This window comes from Equus przewalskii, chromosome 30, assembly GCF_037783145.1.
Source record: "Equus przewalskii isolate Varuska chromosome 30, EquPr2, whole genome shotgun sequence".
NCBI classification, from domain to species: Eukaryota; Metazoa; Chordata; class Mammalia; order Perissodactyla; family Equidae; genus Equus; species Equus przewalskii.
Genome location: NC_091860.1, coordinates 2477211 through 2501035, shown reverse-complemented (window position 1 = coordinate 2501035; position 23825 = coordinate 2477211). Strand labels below are relative to the sequence as shown.

General features: G+C 40.9%; 1 protein-coding gene across 50 annotated transcripts in view; it reads right to left on the bottom strand.

Moving 5' to 3' along the window:
* Nucleotides 1-23825, bottom strand: part of PARD3 (par-3 family cell polarity regulator) — a 614383-nt gene that overhangs the window by 479713 nt on the left and 110845 nt on the right. For 24 of the 50 annotated variants that reach the window (XM_008527219.2, XM_008527232.2, XM_008527223.2 and 21 more), the window contains exon 1: nt 7860-8366. The exons of the other annotated variants lie outside the window; for them this stretch is intronic. In XM_008527219.2, coding sequence (XP_008525441.1) covers nt 7860-8180 — 321 coding nt within the window. In that variant the 5' untranslated portion in view covers nt 8181-8366. Of the gene's footprint in view, nt 1-7859; nt 8367-23825 lie in introns of those variants that run through there. 50 annotated transcript variants of the gene reach the window in all.

The window sequence follows — 23825 nt, the reverse complement described above, 5'->3', positions numbered from 1 at the left end:
AGAAGGAGAGGCAGCACATGAATGCTGCCACGTCGCTCCTTCATCCTTTAATTTCCTGGATGGACCAATGATGGATCTAGATTTTCCTCAGGTGGCCCGGAATGGTGAGGGTGGAAAGATAATGAAAGAGTAATTGCCACTTGTTCACAGATCAAAAGTAATAAAACAGCTGAGCAGCAACAAGTATTGAAGTCCTTACTTAGAACTACAAAGGAAAACAGTGAAGGCTCCAGGACAGCGCCTAGATCAACCGCGTCTCAGGTCAACTTCTCGGCCCTATCAAAAAAATCTGTTACTACCAGCATACCTCCTATGCAGAGGGCTTCCCCTTCCACTGCAGTGTTGTCTGTAACAGGGCTCTGCCGGCGCTCTCTACTTGATAGAAGCTGCTCAGCCTAAGTAATTGCTTAGCTGTCACCACACTCCCACCTCATCCTATGGAAGATGTGAACGAGAAAGTAGCTATCACAGTTCACACCCGTTTGAGTAGCCTCAAGAGAGTTCAGAATCCTAGGAGAGTTGAGAGACAGGAAGAGGAAAAACAGACAATTCTCTTCCTCCAAACCTGGCTTTACAGAATTTCATTATTGTGACTAAGGCAAGATAAATGTCCTCAGATACAGGCAGAAGAGAAGACAAAGCCGCCTTTGTAAAGTTACACTTAAATCCAATGGTAAATATTTACTTTTCACGGATAAGCAAAAGAAGAAAGTTATCTGCACAATAGGGTATTCTCAAGGCAGATACCTGGGGTATTAACTCATTTCCATTCATTCAACAAATATTGAGTGCTGCCTATGTGTCAGGCATTGTCCTAGGTGCAGAGATAGAGCAGTAAACATAGCAGATGAAAACAGGGGAGACAGAAAAGAGAAGAGAAAAAACACCTGTAACTACCAACAGAACTACACATTGTAAGAAAAGGAGGTGATAATTAGCTTGGAACTAATGCAATGGAACAGATCCTTGATGAAATGCCTGTTTTCCCATATTTTGATGACTTCAGTGTTCTAAATATCAGCATCAAAATGTGAATTTTAAAAAATATTTTATCTAACGTATCTGGACTCCTCAGATGGTCTTCAATATAGGTACAAAAACATATTCTGAAGTTATTTATTAAAAATTTGGTTTTCAATCCTATGATGAAAGTAAAATTCTACTACGAATAAAAATATATACTATATGATAAAGCTAATTATGTATCCTAATCAAAAATTATACTGAAAAGCTCTGCAAAGGTAGATAGCCATAGGATGACTTATTAACATAGGCGTGCTTTCTGTTAGAGGGGCTAAGAGGCTCTTAATTAGTAACTAGGTTAGATGCTCTGATCCTGACTTTTAAATCTGACCCAAAGGAAGGCAGCTTACCTATACTGTTAGTGCTGATAACGATCATCTTTGGCATGGGAACCTGAGTAGTTAGTGGCCAGCTCCTACCTCACTCACGGTCGCACCTGCGCATCTGCAGAGGTTCCTTCACCTGCCTCTGAACACAGCAGACACCTTTACGAAGACTAACACGTAAACACCGGCCACCAGTCACACACCGCCAGTCACACACCGCCAGTCACTCACAGGTCTCTAAGCCATCATGCCTCTATTTTCTTAAGGGAGTGAACACATGTAATATGTTCAATTGCCATTGAGTTCCATTCTCAAATCTGCCACTAATAGTTCTGTTATCTTCTGAGTCCTTGGACTTTTCCAGAGTTCAGTGTCTTCACCTGGCAATGTTCAGTGGTGTAAACTAGACTCACTTGGGGGACCTTTGAGGGAGGGAGTGGGGACCCGACTGCTGACTGGCTGCCACCAGTGGAGATTCTGATTCAGCAGGTCCGGGGCGGGGAGAGGGGGTGCTGCTGGTACATGTTTTAGAGTGTCTATAAGCATTTGGTTCAACCCATGGTTACAAATTCCTAGATTAAATGACATCTAAACTCAAATCAGGAGCCAGCCCGGTGGCGCAGCAGTTAAGTGCACACATTCCACTTCGGTGGCCTGGGGTTCGCCGGTTCGGATCCCAGGTGCAGACATGGCACTGCTTGGCAGGCCATGCTGTGGTGGCATCCCACATATAAAATGGAGCAAGATGGGCATGGATGCTAGCTCAGGGCCAGTCTTCCTCAGCAAAAAGAGGAGGATTGGCGGCAGATGTCTTCCTCAAAAAATAAAAATAAACTCAAATCAAACCTCAAAAATTCTCTGAGTCCAACCCAACAGCACTTGATCCAAGAGGAACTTTGTTACTTGTTTTGTTTATGCTTTCAACTTTGTTTTTAAGAGATAGCCAAACGCTGTGAAGGAAATGAGATTATTAGCAATCTAAAGTTTTGTATAACTGGGCCTCATAAAAAACACAAGAATGCATTTCTGTCTCCTTGTTTTTCAACTGGTTACTTAACAATACATGGGCAGCCAATAAGGTTTGCAAAATTGAGACCAGAGTAACTCTAGAGTCATGGGACAGAGGCAGGTGAGGGGCGGCTAGCTAGGCTGATGGGGGGCACCGGCCAAGGCTGCTCTTTTAGAAGCTACTGATACCATCAGTGAGAATTACGGTCTTCAAGGCAAAAGAAATGCGTGTTTAGGCTGCGTCACATACAGCCGGAGACAGCTGCTGCTGGGTTTGCCTACGTATGCTATTTCTGTTACAAAGTCATGGCTCCGATGACAGGGGAAGATGCATGACAAACAATCGGTCACTGCTTTTTGCTTCTAAGAAGTAGTTTCGGAATCAAGGAATTCATATGTATAGATAGATATTTCAATTATATAAACATGCCAATTTCAGTAAGGAAAAATAAAAATAAAATAATACACATAAGTCAACTTTAAAAGAGGATGAATTTAAAATCTACCTCCTCAAGTAATACATTTGTCTCCTCCACAATGTTCAAACAATTAAAAAAGTAAACTTTTAAAAAGTTGTTTGGTGCTTGGTATTTAAAATATAGTGGTAAAAAACTAATTTTTTTACCATATGCATCATAGAAATATGTATTTCAAACTCCATATCAAAATTAAAATCAAGAAAAATGAAATACCAAGAGGCTGATGTCACCATGTAATGCTGCAAGATAAATTTAAACATCAGAGTTAGTGGAAACTGGAAATGGCAAAACGCTTGCCAAAATATGATTATATGTATTTCCAAATCAAAGAGAATTTATTCTTTTAAGAGCTAATGTCAATTGTTCCAACCATTATAAGGATCAGCATTAACTGCACAAAAAGAATTCAGAAGCAGCATTCCTAAGGGAAAGAGAAGTAGGTCATGAATTTCAAAAACAGCATGTTTTATGGCTTTAAAGATACAACCTAAAATCAATATATCCCTGGAAAAAATCCTGAGTTTGGTCACATATGGTTTTTATTCAAAAGGGTAACCTCTCTCCCTTTTACCACTAGCACTATTATTTATGCATATTTTTTCATCTTTCTCACTCAACCTTATGACCAAGAACAAAACTGGAGACTTTTAAAGCACAAATTAACATAAATTACAGCGCACTTAGTTCACAACCCAAAAAAGGTAAACAAGAAATTTACCACCAGCTGAGTCCTCAGTCACTCTAACCAGCAACTCCATACTCCCATGTGGCATGCACAGACATCTTTTTTAATCTCCTAGAGACAGCTCCTCACTGTGAAAACATATAACTAACAATTCATAACACATTCTATATTTCCGAACTGATCAACTGCACTGTATCCACTTTGTTTTAAGACACTTTCTGTGGAAGATCTGTTGCCTTTCAAAAAATATATATTAATCCTCCAACTGCACGACCTAAGTTTTCTATTCAAGATGAGCAAGGCTTCAGGCTGGCCCTTCTGCATTTTGGTAGCCAATGCCTGTTCTAGTTAGTATCCGATGCGGTGAGACTGCTATCTGGAGTAAGGGATGTAGAGTAAGAATAGCAGGAAAGACCCTTGGCCGCGCTTGATTCTTTCTAAAAGAACGGGTTCAGCAGGCTTTTTTGAACACCTCTCAGATGATACATTCCATCACAGGAATTAATCACCTACATGCACTTCATTTCCCTTTAGTATTTAGGTATTAAATGCTCTGGATTAATCTACTCTTAAATCCAAAATGATCTCAGCCTACTTTAAACTTGGCTACCACTTCAGAACTAATCATCTTACCAAAGAAATGTCAATGGAGAACTGAGGAGTATAATTAATGTCTAGTGCCCTGCACAACATTTCCCTAAAAATAACTAAGGGGAGCCTTATTCGATCCAAATCGAAAATCTCTCAATCTGGGGGTAGTGTGTTTTTGGAAGAAAAGTTATTTGCCCTACGATAATTGGAGGGCAGCAAATACTTAAGGTTTGTATTTTTTTAACTAATATTTTGAAAACTACCATATGCACATTTTTCACCTAATTACATACGGTAAAGCTAAACTTAATATTTAAAAAATTATAAGCTACTCTTGAAAATACGAATTGTATTTAAGTTCAGGAACTTTTCACTAATTGGGGTTGCAAAAAAATCAAGAATGTACAACTTTGGCAACATAAGAGTAACAAGGAATCAAATTCTATAATATTTCAATATCTACACAGCAAAATAATGTCACAAAACTTATCAAGAACGTATTTCTCCTTTATGTCTGGGTGACATTAGTAGCCACCACTATCTTTTCTGCTATGATTCTGTAATGAAGAAAAAGACACTCTTTCAAGTTATCCACACATATAGATCAGACTTTACAACTCTAAGTTGTTCTCCCTTTAAAAAAAAAAAAAAAAAAAGGAGCCAGATTACAACCATGTATAAAATAAGAGAAAGTTATATATCCCTCACTTGTTACATCTTAAGTAGTTTTCCAACACAGCATTTAACAAGAACACGTTTTAGTGTTTTATGATAAACAACATCGTACTTCAAATTCTCCTGAACCTATCTGCATTTCCCCATTGACAAGAAGTGGTTTCGTCTAAGTGGAGAGAACAGGTGGTATAAAAATACATCTTTGTGTGTACAGAGGCAATCTCCAATTTACTACCATTCTTCTACATGTCGCTTGGAACAGAAGATGGAAAATTATAAGAAAATTCACCTTAATATGTTATCTTCACACACACACACATACATGATAGTATTACAAATTACTAGAAGGTTTAAATACTAAATCCACCCAATTTCCTTTGCTTCTTACCTAAGGATAATTATTGAGGGGGTTCAAAATAATTAGCATTAGGCCTTGCAAGATCAAGGCAGCATTATTTTGGGTTCTGTGGGTCCACTTACAAAGCAAGGCTTATTAACAAATAAACTATAAACCTGCAGATCTAACTTAAAGCTCGCAAGGTTTCTTTCTGTTGAATTAAAACAAAATCATCTAACTTTCTGGGTTAGCATCATTGTTTTTCTACCATGAAGCAACCTTGTCATAATGGACCATTCTGCTGGCCTCCATAACTAGATAGAGATTTTCTATATTATCAAGATGTAGAAGTCAGTGTATAGATACAGATACAGAGGTAAATAATCCCAACGTTGGTGTTCAAGGAAATGACTGGATTCCATGCATTGGGCCATGCACATATCCTGCTGCATGAATCTCAACCACGTACTTCAAAAACCATGTTGTGTTTCTGCTGAAGCCGATTTTTCTATCGTACACATTTTAAATTGAATCCTTTGCCTTGTAAGCCCAGCAAACCGTCCAATGCATGATATTTCAGCTTCTCTCAGCTTTTTTCCCATTTAATACAAGATCTCAACTCTCGTGGCAACTCTCAGAGGTATTATTATACTCTTGTTCTGTCATCCCTCTACCCCAAAAAAGTATACAGAACGATTTTGAAACTTACATTTTCCATGGAAACCTTTCCTCAAAGCAAAGTGATGCACAAAACTGAAATTATATGGCTGCTTAAATGTCACATGCTGGCGTCCAGCAGAGAAACAATGCTCTAAAGAGGGGCTGTGTCTTGCTTGAGGAAAAAGGTGTGTTCCTTTTTCATTGGTGTTACACACTGCCACAAACAAAATGACCCGGGAACTTTGCGGAGGAGGTCTAGCTGAGCTCTTCCCCTGCATCACCCGAGTCCCCGTGCGTCCTGCAGAAGACCACATCTCACCTTTACGATGAAAAGGTAATATCATTTCACCCGACAGCTCAGAAATTAATCATTTAAAAGCACGTTTACAAGAGCAGAGCGCCAGTTGTTATTTCTGCCACTGGAACTACGAGTAATTAGAAGTAGTTTAGGGCAGGAAGTCAGAAAGGCTCGGCAGAATTTAATTAAACAAATTGGATTTTGGCAGAGAAGTCTAGGTCAACAACCTACTTCTATAAACAAGGCCATGGAATCCTTAAGGACCACATAAGGCACTCATATATAAACTCTCAAGCATCAAATGCCAACACGCAGGCCCCCACCCCCAAGTTCAAGCTGAGTTTTAAACTTCCAGCTTCTTCAAGGGGGAAGAGCGAACATCTTGCCAACCGAATCAACACCCTTGAGAAATGAATTTCCTCCTTTATTTCTGTTATTATTGTCTGTATACTCTACATCAGTTTAATTTCTTAAAAACAGGTTTTACTCTGCGGCCTTAACTCAAACTACATTGATCTGAAGATAAACATTGTCACATTGAAATAATCCCAGATCACTGAGAATTCTTAACCCACACACATCTGTTGTGGTTGTGATTTCTGCTGGAGGAGCTATATTAGACATTCGGAATGTCTCAGACTTGGTTTCTTTCTGATGTGTCAACATTCCCCATAATAATAAGGAAAATAAGGGAAAGAAGAGGAAACTAAAACTACTCAAGATTTAGCAGATATGAGAGGACCAAAATAAGTGCAGAATTGATGAATCACACTACTTTTCAGTGTCCATGTCTATAAACCTTCGAGAGATGTTCAAAACACATATCATTCATAAACCAGCCAGATAAATATGACACACTTCAGCCGAACTGGAATTATAAGAAAGAAATAGTTCTGAAGCAGTTATTGGTGATGTTGAAAACACAGTTCTTCCCCCCAATAGGGGCATAGAAATCATGACTAATCTTAACTGAGCTCAAAAATAACCATTCTACCAAAAGACCACTGGGGGGCTCACACACCATGGCACTCATCCAAAAACAGACTGTAAGGGAAAAAAGTCACATTTCATGTGTGAGGTTAGTTTTACTTTTTACCTATTTTTGCTGTTGTTTGGTAATTGGAAAAAAGTTCCACAAATACTAACATTAAGAAAAGGACTCTCTTAATTTTTAACAGGCAATACTGTTAGAAGGTATGCTAGGTATTATTTGAACAGCCTAAACTTACATATTCAGCAAATAAACAGTAAAACAAAATATCAAGAAGCACACAGTCAGAATCTCTTCCTATCATTATATTTCCATTCAGTTTCCTCACAGTAGTTTTTAGGAAAAATAAATTTCATTCCAAACTATCCTACGGAACAATATTCCTATTAAATTACATAAATACTAATTTCCTTTTATTCTAATGTTTTGTTTATGCATAAAAGCCAACTAATCCTTTCAGTGAGATGTTTGGGTGACATGAGGATCTTCATTAAAACGTTTTAGTAGAAGGTTTCGTATCAGTGATCCATCTTCTGATACCATTACAACCACTTATACGGTGACACAGGAACTTAAACCCATGTAATAAATGAATAAACACACAAATAAATAATAAATGTCCACAAATCAAATGATGGTACAGAAAATATCAGTATTTGAAGCTATAGAAAAATGTCCAAATTAATCAAGAAACTTCTTCAAAAGAATATTAAGGAATAAACACAAAGAATATGTTACTTTCAACTCCAAAGGAAATTCAAAGGGATCAGAAATTTCTGTACCAACCTGCCTCTTGCTGATTTCTGAAGTGGTTCTTTTGAGGTTCAGTGACCTTGAAAACCTCAGCGCCTTCACCGAATCCTTCCGAGAGGCACCAGAAAAAGAGTAATACCTCTTCGCAGGCTTCCTCTTCACTCTGTCTGCCATCTCAGTCCATGAGAAAAGCAAAATCCACAGTGACTCGATTCCGAAACCGACGACAGAATAAACTGATCCCCACATAAAAAGGCCCCAAACCCAGATACAAGCCCTGTGTCTGCTCAGTCCTCTAGAAAGTGTAACAAAATGAAAATAGGTGGAAAATACGGGACAGAACCTATTCCACATAGGCACCCTCAATGGACGCCAGACTTTGCATATGGCAGGGCAATTCCAGGCTCCCCAGGGAGACCAGGGGCAGACTGCACCACAACAAATTAAAACCACCTTCACCAGTTCAACAGGCCAGGGGTAGTTCGTCAGGAGTCAGGATGAAACAGGGCGTAGCAACACACCTCGGAGTCAGCAGGGTGTGAATGAGCACACCAGGCTTTAAGGAAGTCCCTTAACTCATTCCTTGCCAAAACAGACAGCAGGCTGCAGGACAGGGTCAGGCACGACTCCCGCCTCCAAACAAGAGCCTCTCAGCAGGACTATTTTTCAAGCTCCTGGAACATTCTCTTCTTCCAGTGAATGCGAAATGCAGTGATCAAATGCTCAAATACAGACTTCTTACTCAGAAAAAGAGAGGGCAAAATATTCATAAGGAAAATGACTTAGGAGTCTGGAACACCCCTCCTCTGCCCCAGAAAGGAGAGGAAGGTGTTTGTCTGTCTCTTCGAAAGGCAACAAGAGCATCTTTCCCTTGCGTCGCTCAGTTCTGACCGAACTGAGGCTGAGTGTGAGGAGGCATCACAAAAATAAGGCTTACGAGAAAACGAGAACTCGGCTTCTAGGGAGGATGGAAGCCTATGAGTGTTCACAACACAATTAGCACTCACAATACTCTCAAAACTGCAGCCCCACAAACTCAACACGTTAGGACACTCGCAAGCCTACCCCAAGGGTATAAAGGTAGGACATCCAAGGTAGTGTTTTTTAATTTAGCTAATAACCTTAAGAGTTTACTATTTTTACAAAAGAGGCACAGTATTATTATGTTTTAAAACACACACATACTAATCATTAAAGAAACTACCTAACTGTAAAAGCTACCTAACCACACATCAGCCTGTACCAGAAAACCCCGCTGATAAACAGCACAAACACAGAAGCTAAAAGGTGGCAACACGTAACAGAGTCACACGCCGCAGCATGTATAAAATGTTATCCCTGCCCCCAGTTAAGTACCAAAATTGAGTATGCTTTTGGAAACTCTTCTAGCAATTTGACATAATAATTTTATGTCTGGTGACTAATTATAGATGAAATAAAAGAAAAATACAAGCCAATTTTTCCTTGTAATTAATTTGCATTAAATTCCACAGATTGGCAATAAAAAAACGACTCTAGCCTTTCCCCAGGGTAGTTTGAGGAGCACTGATCTACTGTGTTAACTGAAGGGAGAATATCCTTACATGAGACTGGGAGAGACGGGAAGTCAGAACTAACGCTAGGACTAGCAAACATTTCTGGAGGCTGACCGGAACACGCCTCCTAGCTCATCCAGCTTGAACATCCCCACCGATATATGGAATATCTCTCGCTTTAAAAGTACTATTTATAGTAAGAAAAAAGATAAAAGGCAAAACCAAATTATAAAACATGGAGCAAAACTGTTGTAGCTGAAAAATCTTTTGTTAGTATTTTCATCTTCCAGTTTTACAATGGATCCCAAAAGCAAGCACTCCCTGTTCCCTTCAGCATCTCGAGCTCTGCCTGGAACGGAAGAGATGCTCAGTAAACACAAGCGGGCTAAACTAAATAAAATGATGCTGCTGCAGAAATGTAACTGCAGCTTCGTTTCAGTCTCAAGTTCCTAGAACTGAGACATGTCTGCTGACAGTGCTCATTGCTGCTAATAACAGAGTGCCTGGGAGCAACAGTCATCATCTGACTGTCCCCTTGAAAGAAGCGTCCCTTACCAACTTTTTTGTAAGACAATAAGTCAAGCAACATACTTGACTTTCCAAGGCAAGGAACATCAGAATTCTGAAATACAGAGTACAGATTCTATAATTCCCTCATTCCAGGTGAATTTCTGATTTTATATTATGTGCCTTTATTATATCAAATATGCTCTTTCCTGGGTAGCAGTCAAGTGCTTGCCATCTAACATCAAACAGTTACGACATTCATAAATTTCTAGGGGCTTTCTGAATGCGATTTTCTGTACGTATTTTAGAAATAATACTACTACTGCCTCATGTCTGAGGAGTAGTCTTCCTACATTGTCTCTTTACAGTCTTTTAAATTCAGTTATTTTTCTCAAAATCTTTTTTTTTTAAGGTGAGGAAGACTGGCCCTGAGCCAACATTTGCTGCCAATCATCCTCTTTTTGCTTGAGGAAGACTGTCCCTGAGCCAGTACCTGTGCCAATCTTCCTCTATTTTGTATATAGGATGCCTCCACAGCACGGCTTGATGAGCGCTGTGTAGGTCCATCCCGAGGATCTGAACCTACAAACCCAGGGCTGCAAAAGCAGAGCGCACAAACTTAACCACTACACCACTGGACCATACCCACAAAATCTAAATTTTACGTTTCTCTCTTTTAAATGTTTTGATGCAGGAGAACTTAAAGGAGTTCCTTTTCCACATTTATACTAATTTCCTAATTAAAATTTATTAGTGTTTTCCATCACAGTCAAGGCAAGTTTTAAATCAAGGGTGTGTACTCTTGGAGGGATAAATAAAAAATTACAAGCTTAGAATGATTGCAAATTTTTGCCATGTGGAAATGCTATTTGCCATGTGCCTTTATTTATTTATTTTTTTTTTTTAAAGATTTTTTTTTTTTTTTTAAAGATTTTATTTTTTTCCTTTTTTCTCCCCAAAGCCCTCCGGTACATAGTTGTGTATTCTTCGTTGTGGGTCCTTCTAGTTGTGGCATGTGGGACGCTGCCTCAGCGTGGTTTGATGAGCAGTGCCATGTCCGCGCCCAGGATTCGAACTAATGAAACACTGGGCCGCCTGCAGCGGAGCGCGCGAACTTAACCACTCGGCCACGGGGCCAGCCCCGCCATGTGCCTTTAAATACCATCTATCCTATAGAGTGTGGTTTCCAAATCCACATCTCCAACTCTGATCTTTCCCTTAAGCTTCAGGCTTATATGTCCAATGACCTACTTGACATCTCTGCTTGGATGGCTACAAGGCATTCCAGAATCAGTTAAAGTCCCAACAGGAAGGAGACCTGACTGTCCCCAGCCCTGCACCCTTAGCCCACTCTTCTTAGTCTTCTGCATAAATGAACCTCCCACAGTAAATGGAACCTCCATATCGCCTACCCAGTTTGCTCCATGTAAAGCACTATAAGTCACCCTTAATTCCTTCTTTGCCCTGCTTCCTCGCAGCCTGAAATCCTGGAAATTCCAACTGCAAAACATCTCTCAACTCCATTCACATTTCCCCAGTTCCACTTTAGGCTCAGCCATCCTTCATCTCCTCCCTAGATGGCTGCCTTCTCACTGGCCTTTCTCCCCTCTCTCGCCCATCTATAACACATTCTTCCCAAAGCAATCTTCTAAAGCTATACATCTACTTATGTCCTTCCACAGTTTGACAGTTCGATGGCTTTCTATTGCATTTAGTATCAAATCTCAAAATTGCGTGACATGGTCTTTAATAGCCTCCCTTCCTCTCCCACCCACCCCGTCCCCTCTCCCAGTTGCTCACTGCATATCAGCAACACTAATTCCCTTTGCATCCATGAACACTTCAATCTTTCTTCCACTTCAGGTTGTTGTATGTGCTGCTCCCTCTGCCTAGGGTCCTCTGTCCCCAGCTGTTGCCAGGAGCTGTCTGACTCCTCCTCATCCAGACCATCTGTCTCCTCTCAGAGATGTCCTTCCCAATCAGCTTACAGTGCCACCCACCCCCGACCTATTCTCTATCACATACCAGCCGCACTTCTTCACAGCCTAGTTTCCTCACTACAAGGAGAGCTCTAAGATCAGAGCACTCCTCCCTCCGCACACAGCCTCAGCACCTCCAGCTGTATCTCAAATGCATTGGGAAATAAAAAGTACTTACTGAATGACTATCAGAAGGACGGACTGAATAAAAGAGTGAGTGAATCTTTAAGATGTGCTTAACCTTTGCTCAAACAAATGCTGTAAATTTAGTTTGATATATGAACAAGAGGCATCAATAAACATGAATTGTGGTAAAATTATGCATGACACTAAGCTCTTGACATTTTAATAAACAGTCATGTAAGAAGACATAGTAATCTGACAAAATTAAAATTAAATTCCGTGTACTTTACTAGCCAAACTGCTTTCTTTCTCCAACCCCAACCAATAATTGCAAGGTTACCTGGGGTCAGGCAGCAGCCCAAAGAAGTGAAAGAGATCTGTACGTTTAGGAAACATATTTGGTTCTCCCTCTTTTTAAAAATGGGGACAATATCATCTATCTTGCAGGGCTGATACAAAAGTGAGACCAAATCCTCCTACAGTGTGTCACACACAAGTCTGAATAAAAACTTAGTTATAGCAGCTTATTCTGGAATTATGGTAGGATCCAAAGAGTACAGGATCTGCCTATTTTCCTCCTTTTCCCATGAAATCCAGAAGAAACAAACATGCCACTTTCTACATGATTTCTACCTTTTATGAATCTGTGAATGAATGAATGGCATGACCTTGTTTATCATTTAAAATTACTTCTCCAAAATTACTCAGAAAATACAATGAAGAAGAAACCAACAGTCATCAACCCTCCTCCTCCTCTTTTCTCTTTTTTTGTGTGATGATAATGCTATATTATATACACAAAAACCTGAATTTCACGTTTCACTCAAGATATGAGGGAAAGGAAAACTTACGCTACACATTTTAAAAGATGCAACTTATTATATAGCAGCTTTTGGCAGCGTATATTCTGGAGCACTTGTTTGGAGGCGTGCTGTTTCTCTAGAGAACTGTTGTTGTTGACCAGGTAATATTTTAATACCACAAACAAAGCTTACTTTGCCCTCTCCCAGCTTTATTAAGATGTAACTGACATATTGTGTAAGTTAAGGTGTACAACGTGTTGATCTGATACACTGATACACTGCAGAATGATCCACACCCTAGCATTAGCTAACACCTGCATCACATCACATAATAACCATTTCTTTTTTGTGGTAAAAACATCGAAGATCTACACTCTCATCAACTTTTAAGCATATAATAGAGTATTATTAACTATAATCACTATGCTGTACATTAGAGCTCCAGAACTCATTCATCTTAAGTTTGTACCCTCTGACCAACATCTCCCCTTTCCTCCCCTTCTCCACCTGTCCCCTCCCCCCACCCCCCCCCACACCCCCCCTGCCCCCAGACCCAGGTAACCACCACTCTACTCTCTGTTTCTATGAGTTCGGCTTCTTTAGATCCCACATATAAGTGAGATCATACAGTATTTGTCTTTCTCTGCCTGACTTATTTCACCTAGTATTACGTCCTCAAGGTCACAAATAGCAGAATATCCTTTTTTATGGCTGAATAATATTCAAATATATATATATACCTCACAACTTTTTTATCCATTCATCTGCTGATGGACACTCAGGTTGTTTCCGTATCTTGGCTCTTGTGAGTAATGCTGCAATGAACAGGAGGGTGCAGCCATCTCTTTGAGACAGTGGCTTCATTTCCTTTGGATATACCTAGCAGTGGAATAGCTAGATCACAAGGTAATTCTGCTTTTAATTCTTTGAGGAACCTCCACACCGCTTTCCATAGTGGCTGCACCAATTCACATTCCCACCACCAGTGCAGTAGGGTTTCCTTTTCTCCACATCCTCACCAACACTTGTTATCTCTAGTCTTCTTGATGAGAGCCATTATAACAGGTGGGAGGTGGTATCTCACTGTGGTTTGATTTGCATTTCCCTGATGACTAGTGATGCAGAGCACCTTTTCATGTACTTCTTGGCCATCCGTATGTCTTTGGAAAAATGTCTATTCAGTTTCACTGCCTAGTTTTTAATCAGGTTGTTAGTTCTTTTGCTATTCAGGTGTAAGAGTTCCCTATATATTCTGAATATTAACCCCTTATCAGACATGATTTGCAAATATTTTCTCCCATTCTGTAGGCTGCCTTTTCATTTTGCTGATGGTTTCCTTTGCTGAGCAGAAGCTGTTTAGTTTGATACAGTCCCACTTGTTTGTTTTTGCTTTTGTTGCCTTTGCTTCTGGTATTAAATCTTTGTTTTTATTTTTCGTTTTGTTTTGTTTTTTAATGATGCAATCCCTATTGTCTCCCAGATACTAAAAATCAAAACTGGGATCTCAGCTTCCATTCTGGGCCAGACAAATACACACATTGACAGTATACTCAAATTCTCAGGATGCAGGAAACAAATCAAGTATTTCTTCTAAGAATATTACTGAGCACCCATTATGTGCCAAGCTCTCTTCAAACTGATAGAAATATAAAAATAAGCAAAAGAGAATAATTATCTATAGAAACTCATTTTCTAAAACAAATACCTAAGACAGCCTGACTTACTCATTTTTAAATCATTAGAAACTGGTATTAAAAGAATGAATAGTCAGCCTAATTCAATGGTGGCGGTGGCAGTGATGGTGACCAGCAACGACAGCAATTACCATTTACTAGGGCCTTATTTTTGCCAAGCACAATGCTACAACCTTAACACAAATTCTCAGGTTTAAACAAGTTATCAAGACCTTTTAAGGCAGGTACAATCGTTATCCTCCAATTAGAGATGGGTAAACTGAGGTTAGAAAGATTAAGTGATTTGCAGAAGCAAACACAGGCAGTGTGGCTTCTGATTCCACCAGACAAGATGCCCATCACCAAGGAAGCAACAGAGGAGCAAAGCACCACCTACGATTTATATGACAACTGAAAGAGGGAGAGACTCTGCCCCTACTTCCCGACTCACCAGGTGGCCCTGGACAGCTTTCCGAGGAAGGCTAACAACCAGCAATGCGGTGCCGGAGGCTGTCCGTAACCAAAACTCCTATTACTCACAAGGAGCCTTTCCACACCGCGCTCACGCAGGAGACGGGGGCCTCGCTCCGATGCCTTCCACTAACACCTTCACCACACACTCAGCCTCCGCCTGGCCCTGCGCTCCCCAACTCACCCCACACTGATGCACTGTGGGCAGATCAGTACCATAAATACTGCAATGTTGGGAAATAAACCCTGTGAACTAATTAATTAGCCAATTAGCGCTCTACTTGGCATTTAATTTAAATATTTTCTTCTTTATAGCCTAACTAAAATAAATCCATTTAGGGGGAAATTAATCAAGTTGTCTAGTTAGTGAAGCCTATTTATACAAATCCTTTCAATTCCAGGTTATCAAACTCTTTCAATAATTCCTTCCCTAGGCCAATTTGTACTAAAGTTTAAAAAAGATGTTTCTACTCTAAGCTATATTTAGAACTGCCAAATGCTTTCTCCTTATTGGAATTAGGCAGAAGTAGAATTATGGAGATACTAAAAAATGGAAAGTAAAAAAAACCCCTGGTTAACCACACCGCTCCCCCAGAGACAAACACTGACACTTCTCAGTCTGTCCCTTCAAACGTTTTCCAATGTCTGTAATTGTTTCTACTAAAATTAGACCACATTTTGTATGCTGTTTTAGCCTGATTTTTAACAAATTTATATCTGAGTCACGAATTTATCTGCACTTCAGTTCCAAATATCCAATTGCCTAACTGATACCACTAAAGTCAAGGCTGAACCCTCCTCCAGCCTGTCCCACCTCTGGCCAGCTGCAGCGCCGCCTGCCTGATGAACGGCCCGCCGCCAGGTCCACCTACCAAATCCCTCCCAACTCCACCTCCTCCCCACCATCTCTACCTGGTCCAACCTCCCTCAGGCTCACACCTGCTACGACAAAACCTGCAGCTGGCCCCCTGCAGGCCCTCTGCCCCCCCACCAACACCCTGCGGCCGGGGCATGTTCTCACACGTAAACCTCATCACCCAAAACCCCTGGATTTTCACTTAGATGGCCTTGAGATTCAGCTCGATGTTTTTTTTTTTTTTCAGGCAAGTCTTGCTTCACCCAGAGCCTGGTCAGGGCACTTTGTGACATCTTTCCTAGGGCCACTTCTTTTCTTCATAACCATCATTTGTTAGTAATTCCACATTTAAGTTCTCTGATTGTTGAATTCTAACTCTCACAAGAGACCCAAAGTCCTGAGACAGCAGGAACCAATCGTCCTTACGTCCAACGTTGAATAACAGCACTGAGCACAGTGCCTGGCTCAGTGACGCGTGCTCAGCAAGCTGGTTAAGTTAGCCAAAACTGCGACGAAAAGTCTATCTTTCAAACGAATTTACTACATGTGCTGGCTTCTAAACTACTATTATTATTATTTTCTTTTTTGAGGAAGCTCAGCCCTGAGCTAACATCTGCCAATCCTCCTCTTTTTCCTGAGGAAGACTGGCCCTGAGCTAACATCCATGCCCATCTTCCTCTATTTATACATGGGACGCCTACCACAGCACAGCTTGCCAAGTGGTGCAGTGTCTGCACCCAGGATCCGAACCAGCGAACCCTGGGCCACCGAGGTAGAACACGCGCACTTAACCGCTGTGCCACCAGGCCGGCCCCAAAACTACTATTATTATTCAGCCACCCTGGTTTAAAAACATTCATTTAACCATTACTCAGGAAGGGGAGGGGCACTCAGCTTTGGTTCAACACTGAGCCTTTAAATCATCTGACCCATCTCAGCCTCATATATTCATCCGAAGACAGTGGGGCAGGTACTTATGCAGAAACAACTTGTTCCTCTTGATTAAGACAACAGAAAATATTTTTCACCAGTATTTCATTGTAATGTTTTCCTGTAAATAGAGAGGTTTTATGGTGGGGTGTGCTTTGAAAAAGTACTGCTTCTTTAAAATGTACCTTTCCCCCAAGACTGAGAGTTGAAGATGTCTATGTTGAAAGCATGGTCCCCTTTGGGGCGGGCGGTGGCGCAGCGGGTAAGTGCGCACGTTCTGCTTTGGCGGCCAGGGTTGGCCAGTTCGGATCCAGGGTGCGCACATGGCACTGCTTGGCACACCATGTTGTGGTAGGTGTCCCACATATAAAGTAGAGGAAGATGGGCACGGATGTTAGCTCAGGGCCAGTCTTCCTCAGCAAAAAGAGGAGGATTGGCAGCAGTTAGCTCAAGGCTAACCTTCCTCAACAAAAAAAGAAAAAAGAAAGCAAGCATGGTCCCCGAGGCTGCACCCACTCCACCTAAAGGAAGGCAAGGAACAGAGATTCTATCACTAATCTACCTGAGGAGTAAAAACCAATGGCTAGTCACTGTGAAACACCTAAGCAGACAATTTAATTCATTATAACTCATGGAAATGAAGCCAGAATTTGCCCAAAGGAAAAAACTCAGTGTAAACTGTTTTCACGAAAACATCCTAAGGGGTTTTACAACCTAATGCACATGATTTCTGCAATCATTTTAAATTTGGAAAACATAAGTATATGATGCCACGCCCAAGAGAAACTATATACATCTCTGTGAGCTCCATTCTGCATCCCAGCCCTTTTTTGCATGTAAAAACTTTAACTTAAATTAATTTCATTTGTTTAGCAATAACTAAAATAATCTATTTGAAAGGAGAACACCTTATTTCAGTCATCACTGCTTTTCACTAACACGTAATTTACTTGAATTTCTAAGTGTGAACTACAACAGTTACACATTTAGTATCAGAGGTCTTCCCTCATTCAACGTTTGTTTTGTTTTTACAGCTTGATAGATCTAAGGAAGATATGATACATAATGTTAACAAATCAGTATCCTTGACAATAACTTACAAAATGGGTCCGGGTGCATCAGTTTCTACGGCTCTTTTCTCTCTTTCACAACATACCCTAGGTGGCTTTAAGATACTTTGTACTTCAGGGTTAAAGGAAATTGGGCATCTTTAAAAATTCAATCTACCGAAGGCATCTCTTTATTAAATTTCAGTCCACATTAATAAGAACACCCTTAAAAAAATAAAACAGCCTCATATTCTGTATACGGACCAAGTCCTCAACAAGAAATTAGCTCAAAAAAAAAAAAGGATAAAAGGAAGTTAGGCCAGGAACTCCTCACCCACCGCTACCCCTGAGACATGGACATTCTAAAAATAACTGACCCCAGGCTGCAATTTAGTGTTTTATTCTTGAGGATAAAGGAATTTAAATCTCAAAACTTTCTCATATCAGGCACATACAGGCCCATGCATTAAATAAGGAAAAAACAGAGCATTTAAAGAAATTAAAATTAGACTTACATCAATTATAAGCTGTTAATTCTCACTGTAATTTAAGCAGCAATTCATTCCTTAACAAACCAGGGTTTACTACTGTTTTATAAACCCATTTCGATATCGCCAAAAAATTCACTTTAGTCATTCTTATTCCAGATACAAAAAACATGTTCTGCCTTCTCATCTACAAATTGTACAGACTGACCATCTCCAGCATAAAAACAGAGTGCTTCTCTCCATATTATCAACCACTAGGACACAGAATCTATAGCACCTTTGTTACAGTGTATACATACCTATGTTTTCCAAACATACTCAGGATATGCTAAGACCATCAGTTTGCTGGACACTGATTATTTTTTCATGACTTGATGTCAAGACACGTAAAATAATGATTTACACATAGGTGATAAAAAGTAACATCTAAAAAAGTAGAAAATTGTGAACTTTTTAAATTAAAGCATGTTCCTTACCTGAAAGTTCTGCTATGTGTGTATTCAAAAGAAAAATATTACCACACATTCAGAAAATACTAATATAAAATAACTGACAGGGCAGTAATAGCATAAGAGGCACAAAAACCACATCAGTTTATAAGTTAGAAGCTATCACAGAGGGAATGATGAAAATGTGTGATAAATGTCTCTGTGCTAGCTTTAACCCAACACGCACAAATTATTGCTAGTCCATAATTCCAATCTTAAGTTTCTTTTTCTCGACCTTCTTCTAACTGAGGACACTGGCCAGGCTGTCCCCCAGAGCATCTTGGGCTCTCTCCAGCAAGCAGCAGCCAACAGGTCCCGAGTCCTTTGCAATGCCTGGACTCCCGTGCCTGGACCCAGTCCAAAGGTACAAACTCTTCAAAGAGTTTAAATTGCCATTGCACGCAACCCTTCCACCACCAAGGGCAAGAAACAGATAGTGGAAGATATTTCACAAGGTCACCACCAAAACAGAACAAACATGACATCATTCTTGGTCAAAACGAAATTACATCCAAGTATGACAAAGGAAATATTGATGCCACATCTTAAATCATCTCCAGCACCAAAGATATGAAGAAGCAGACAACGACGTGCGTAAGCAAAGACTTCCTTCTTGCCGATCACCCCCAAGAGCGCCCTTCCCCCAGCTCTCAGTTCCTGGTCAGCTTTGCTGACCCCCTTGTCCACGCCCTCACAGTCAGTCTCAAGTGACCGGCACGCAGGAGGGAGGCGAAGCCAAATATTTTTATTTGGATCTATTTGGAAGTTTCTAAATCTACTGTAGCACACGGAGGGAAGGACAGGGGTGACCCAGACCTACTGAGAAGAACTCGGGGAAGGTTCAGTGGAATAATAAACAACAAATAAAGAAGACCAAACTAGAAAGAAATTCAGACAAAACACAGCTCGGTGCTTTGGAAAGCTCACACAGACAAATGCATTACAGCTGTCCTAAATGATGCTGAGATAACAAAAACCATTTCAGTTTTTCATAATTTGGTAAAATGTGAATTGAGAAAACTGAGAATTAGACACTAAGAATAAATAAAACACCATGACAGCCTGTGCACTCTGATTCTCTCTTCACTCACTAGAAAGCAACAATGTAGAGAAGAGACAGACAGAACTGGACATGTTTTTATGCCAAAAGTAGACCTAGAATATTCTGCATCTTAGAAAATCAAATCTACTCCAAGAAGCCAAGACAACCCACACTCCTATCACTTTGAACAAATCTGGGGAAATCCTGGTCGTTGGAATTGTACAGGCACTAAAAGGAAACTTTTTCAGGGCTGTGCATTGAACTCTAACAATTAAAGGATAACGAGCAAAATTATGGTTAATTATGTACTTCAACTTTCCTTTGCTATCATTTAAATTATTGACTCTTAATCCTAAATTCCCTCTATAAAAAAATAATTTTTCATAGTTTTACATAGTCACAATGAGCAGGTGTAAAATTTGCACTTTTGGGGGGCTAGCCCAGTGGCACAGCGGTTAGATTCACGCACTCTGCTTCGGCAGCCCGGGGTTCACTGGTTCAGATCCCAGGTGCAGACCAACATACCGTTTGTCAAGCTATGCTGCTGTGGCAGGTGTCCCACATATAGGGTGAAGGAAGATGGGCACAGATGTTGGCTCAAGGCCACTCTTCCTCAGCAAAAAGAGGAGGATTGGCAGCAGAAGATAGCTCAGGGCTAATCTTAAAAAAAAAAAAAATTGCACTTTTGAGAGAATTTTCCCCAGTATAGAGACTGATGGCAAGGCCATTAAAGCCACGGTTTCAGAGTTCAGTGAGCCTAAATGCCACCTGGAGGATTACAAAATGCAGATGCCCAGGCCTGGCTCCCAGAGACCCTATTCCCCAGGCTAGATACCTGGGCTTTAAACTTGAGCCCAAGAGATTTTCATAAAACAGGACATTTCTTAAAGGAATTTTATTGTTTGGGAGAGCTGTAATGCTTTTGTTTTAACCTAAAAGCAAAACAGGTGTCAAGATCTTTACTCAGAGTAGCTGCCAAAAATAGTTGAAAACACTCCAGGATGATTAAATTGGAATCAAATTTCAGAGCCATGGAAAAGAGCCACACAGCTGGCTGCACACAAGCTCTCCGCTGGAATAATGCACCCAACACCCGTGCACGTGGATGCTGCGACTCTGCGTGATCCGGTCTATGTCTTAGTTACCACTTAAAGTGGTCCTTTAACCCAGAAAGCTCGTTCAAAAAGTTTTTAATCAGACATATATACATACTTAGGTATTTCTGAAATACTGAAATAATGATGTAAAAGCTCTTTCAGGGGCTGACCCATGGCACAGTGGTTTAGTCAGGTGCACTCCGCTTCAGCAGCCCAGTCCACAGGTTCGGATCCAGGGCATGGACCTACACACTGCTCATCAAGCCACTCTCTGGTGGCATCCTAAATACAAAATAGAGCAAGATGGGCACAGATGTTAGCTCAGGGACAATCTTCGTCAAGACAAAAAAGAGGAAGATTAGCAACAGATGTTAGCTCAGGGCCAATCTTCCTCACCAAGAAAAAAAAAAGCTGTCTCGGTCTGTGGTACACTGTATTCTCTGGCATTTTTCTATTTGGAAACTGAATTTAATCTGCATGATATAAAACTATCTAAACACTTATCTCATTTATTAATATTTAAAACACTTTCTCAGGTGAAAGGATTTTTTAACTTGTACGGGAAATATAATAAAAGATTCTAGAAGATGTAGATTCATCATTATCAAATTTTCACAAGAGTACAAAATCTAAAACATGATTTATTAAGTAACCTATGATTTTAATATGCAACTATTTGAGATCATACAGTTTGCCTTCTCCTTGGCTTTTCTGTATGATGTCACAGTTAATTGTGTTGAAAGAAGAGTGCATTATTTTTAGTTGTTGAGTAACAAATTATCCCACAGATCTAAACAAGACCATCAGCCACCCCAACTGATCTTTACAGAACACTGAATACAACAATTGCAGAACACACACTACTTTCCATACACAAGGAACATCCACAAAAATGCCACTTACTGGGCCATAAAGTAAGTCTCAGCACCTTTCAAAAGATTTATTTTAATCGTACTGCTGAACACCTACATGTCAGTATTGTACCTACTCAAAACGTGACTGACTGGAGCGTACATGTCAACTGGGGGTGAAAGGCGGAAGCCGAGACAGAGCCATCCGCATTCAGGGACCGCAGGGCACTGCTGCGCGGCGCTGCAGGTGAACGAGCCCGTCTAGCTCCGCGTTCTCAGCAGCACTGTGTACAGCCCATCAGTCCCACTCACTCAGCAACCCAAAGTTCACAACAGGTCCTTCCACGCAGACCCCACACGAGGCATAGCTCAGCGGCAGCCTTATAAACTATGAAAGGCACAAAGTCAAAATATAAAGGAGGAGGTAGCAACTGGAGGGAGACCCAAGTCTGTACAGTATCAGAAAGCAGCCCCGGGAGCCCATCACTGCTGCTCAGTGCGCAGAGACCAACGGTGAGAGCACACAGCCGCCAGCTCAGCTTCCTGCACAGTGACCTAAGTGCCAGAACGAGTACAAAAACACAGTGCAGAAAGTGGTAACATGAAATGCTACCCGCCTGTGTTGGCACAGCTAAGGTTAAAGGACATGGAAAGATACTTATAATCAACTAAAGAAAAAAAGCAGGCTACTATTCAATCCTTTTTATTTAAAAGAGAAAGTGGGGGCCACCCAGTGGTGCAGTGCTGAAGCTTGTGCGCCCCACTTCAGTAGCCCAGGGTCTGCAGGTTGGGATCCCTGGTGTAGACCTACCACTGCTCATCAAGCCACGCTGTGGCAGCACCTCACATAAAACGGAGGAAGATGGGCACAGACGTGAGCTCAGCAACAATCTTCCTCAAGCAAAAAAAGGAAAATTGGCAGCAAATGTTAGCTCAGGGCCAATCTTCCTGACAAAAAACATAAAAGAAAAGGTGTGTGTCTATATCTGAAGAAAAGAGTCAGGATGCAAAGCCCACTCAAATACCAGCAGTGACAGCTCCGGGCGGCAGTGGCGTCACAGGTGATTACTTCCTTCGTTATATGTTTCTTTTTCCTCACAAGGAGCTATCGCATTTTTATAGAAGAAACAATAACCAAAATAAAAAAAAAAGAAAAGAAAACAAGGAAGAATAAGGGAGAAGAGGAAAATATTGAAAGATCAATACAACATTAGGTCATCTGTTTCTAATATGATGGCTGGGAAAGGGCACCTGTTTAAATTCTTCATAAATCGCTGTCGTTGTTCAAGCCTTGGAGCTGAAGTGCACAATACACTAAGTCTCTAGATGGTGCTCTTCACATGGACGACAGGAAAAGGATTGAGAACCACCCTACTCCTGGCTCACTGAACAGCCCAAAAGGAGCAATGGCACCAAGAGAAATAGCAGCAGATCATAAATGAGCACAAAGTTCCACAGTTTGGGCACAATGTGTCCCTGGACCACAGCAGCTACATGAGACAAATCCCACCACGGCAGGTGCTAGTCAATCAAATATCTCTGAATTTACACAACATGTCATACCTTACAATTTTCGTTTTCCTTAATATTTCAAGAAAACATATAAGACATCCACCAAGTCTGAGCACTGTGCTAATTGTCAGAACCGTAGGAGTGAATGCTCCCCAGCACACAGCCGAGCGGACTGGAGGATGAGGCAAAGAGACAGTGATGAGACTGCTCCCCAGGAGGACCAGGGTGAGCCCTGGACCACTTTACCGTCTTCCAACCCCATGATGCAACCTGGCTGGCTTAACAGGGCCTGTGCTATCACACAGCTGTGATAACACAATTGTATACAAGGCTGTGAGCCCTTGTGTAATTTCATTACAAGTTGAACACAAGAGAGGGTGTGGCCAAAGGCTGCTCAAGCCTCATCACCTCATCACAATAAAGAATTTGCTGACTTCTCTATGCAGAGCCAAACATTCTGTCACAAATTCTTCAAATGTGCAAGTTACTCCTCCTCCTCCTCATTCCCTCATGGAGTACGCACCAAGGGTGGGTGCAAGCTAACACTGAGGGCCTGTGCTGTGCGCCGCCACGCTCTCGGCACCAAAATCATAGC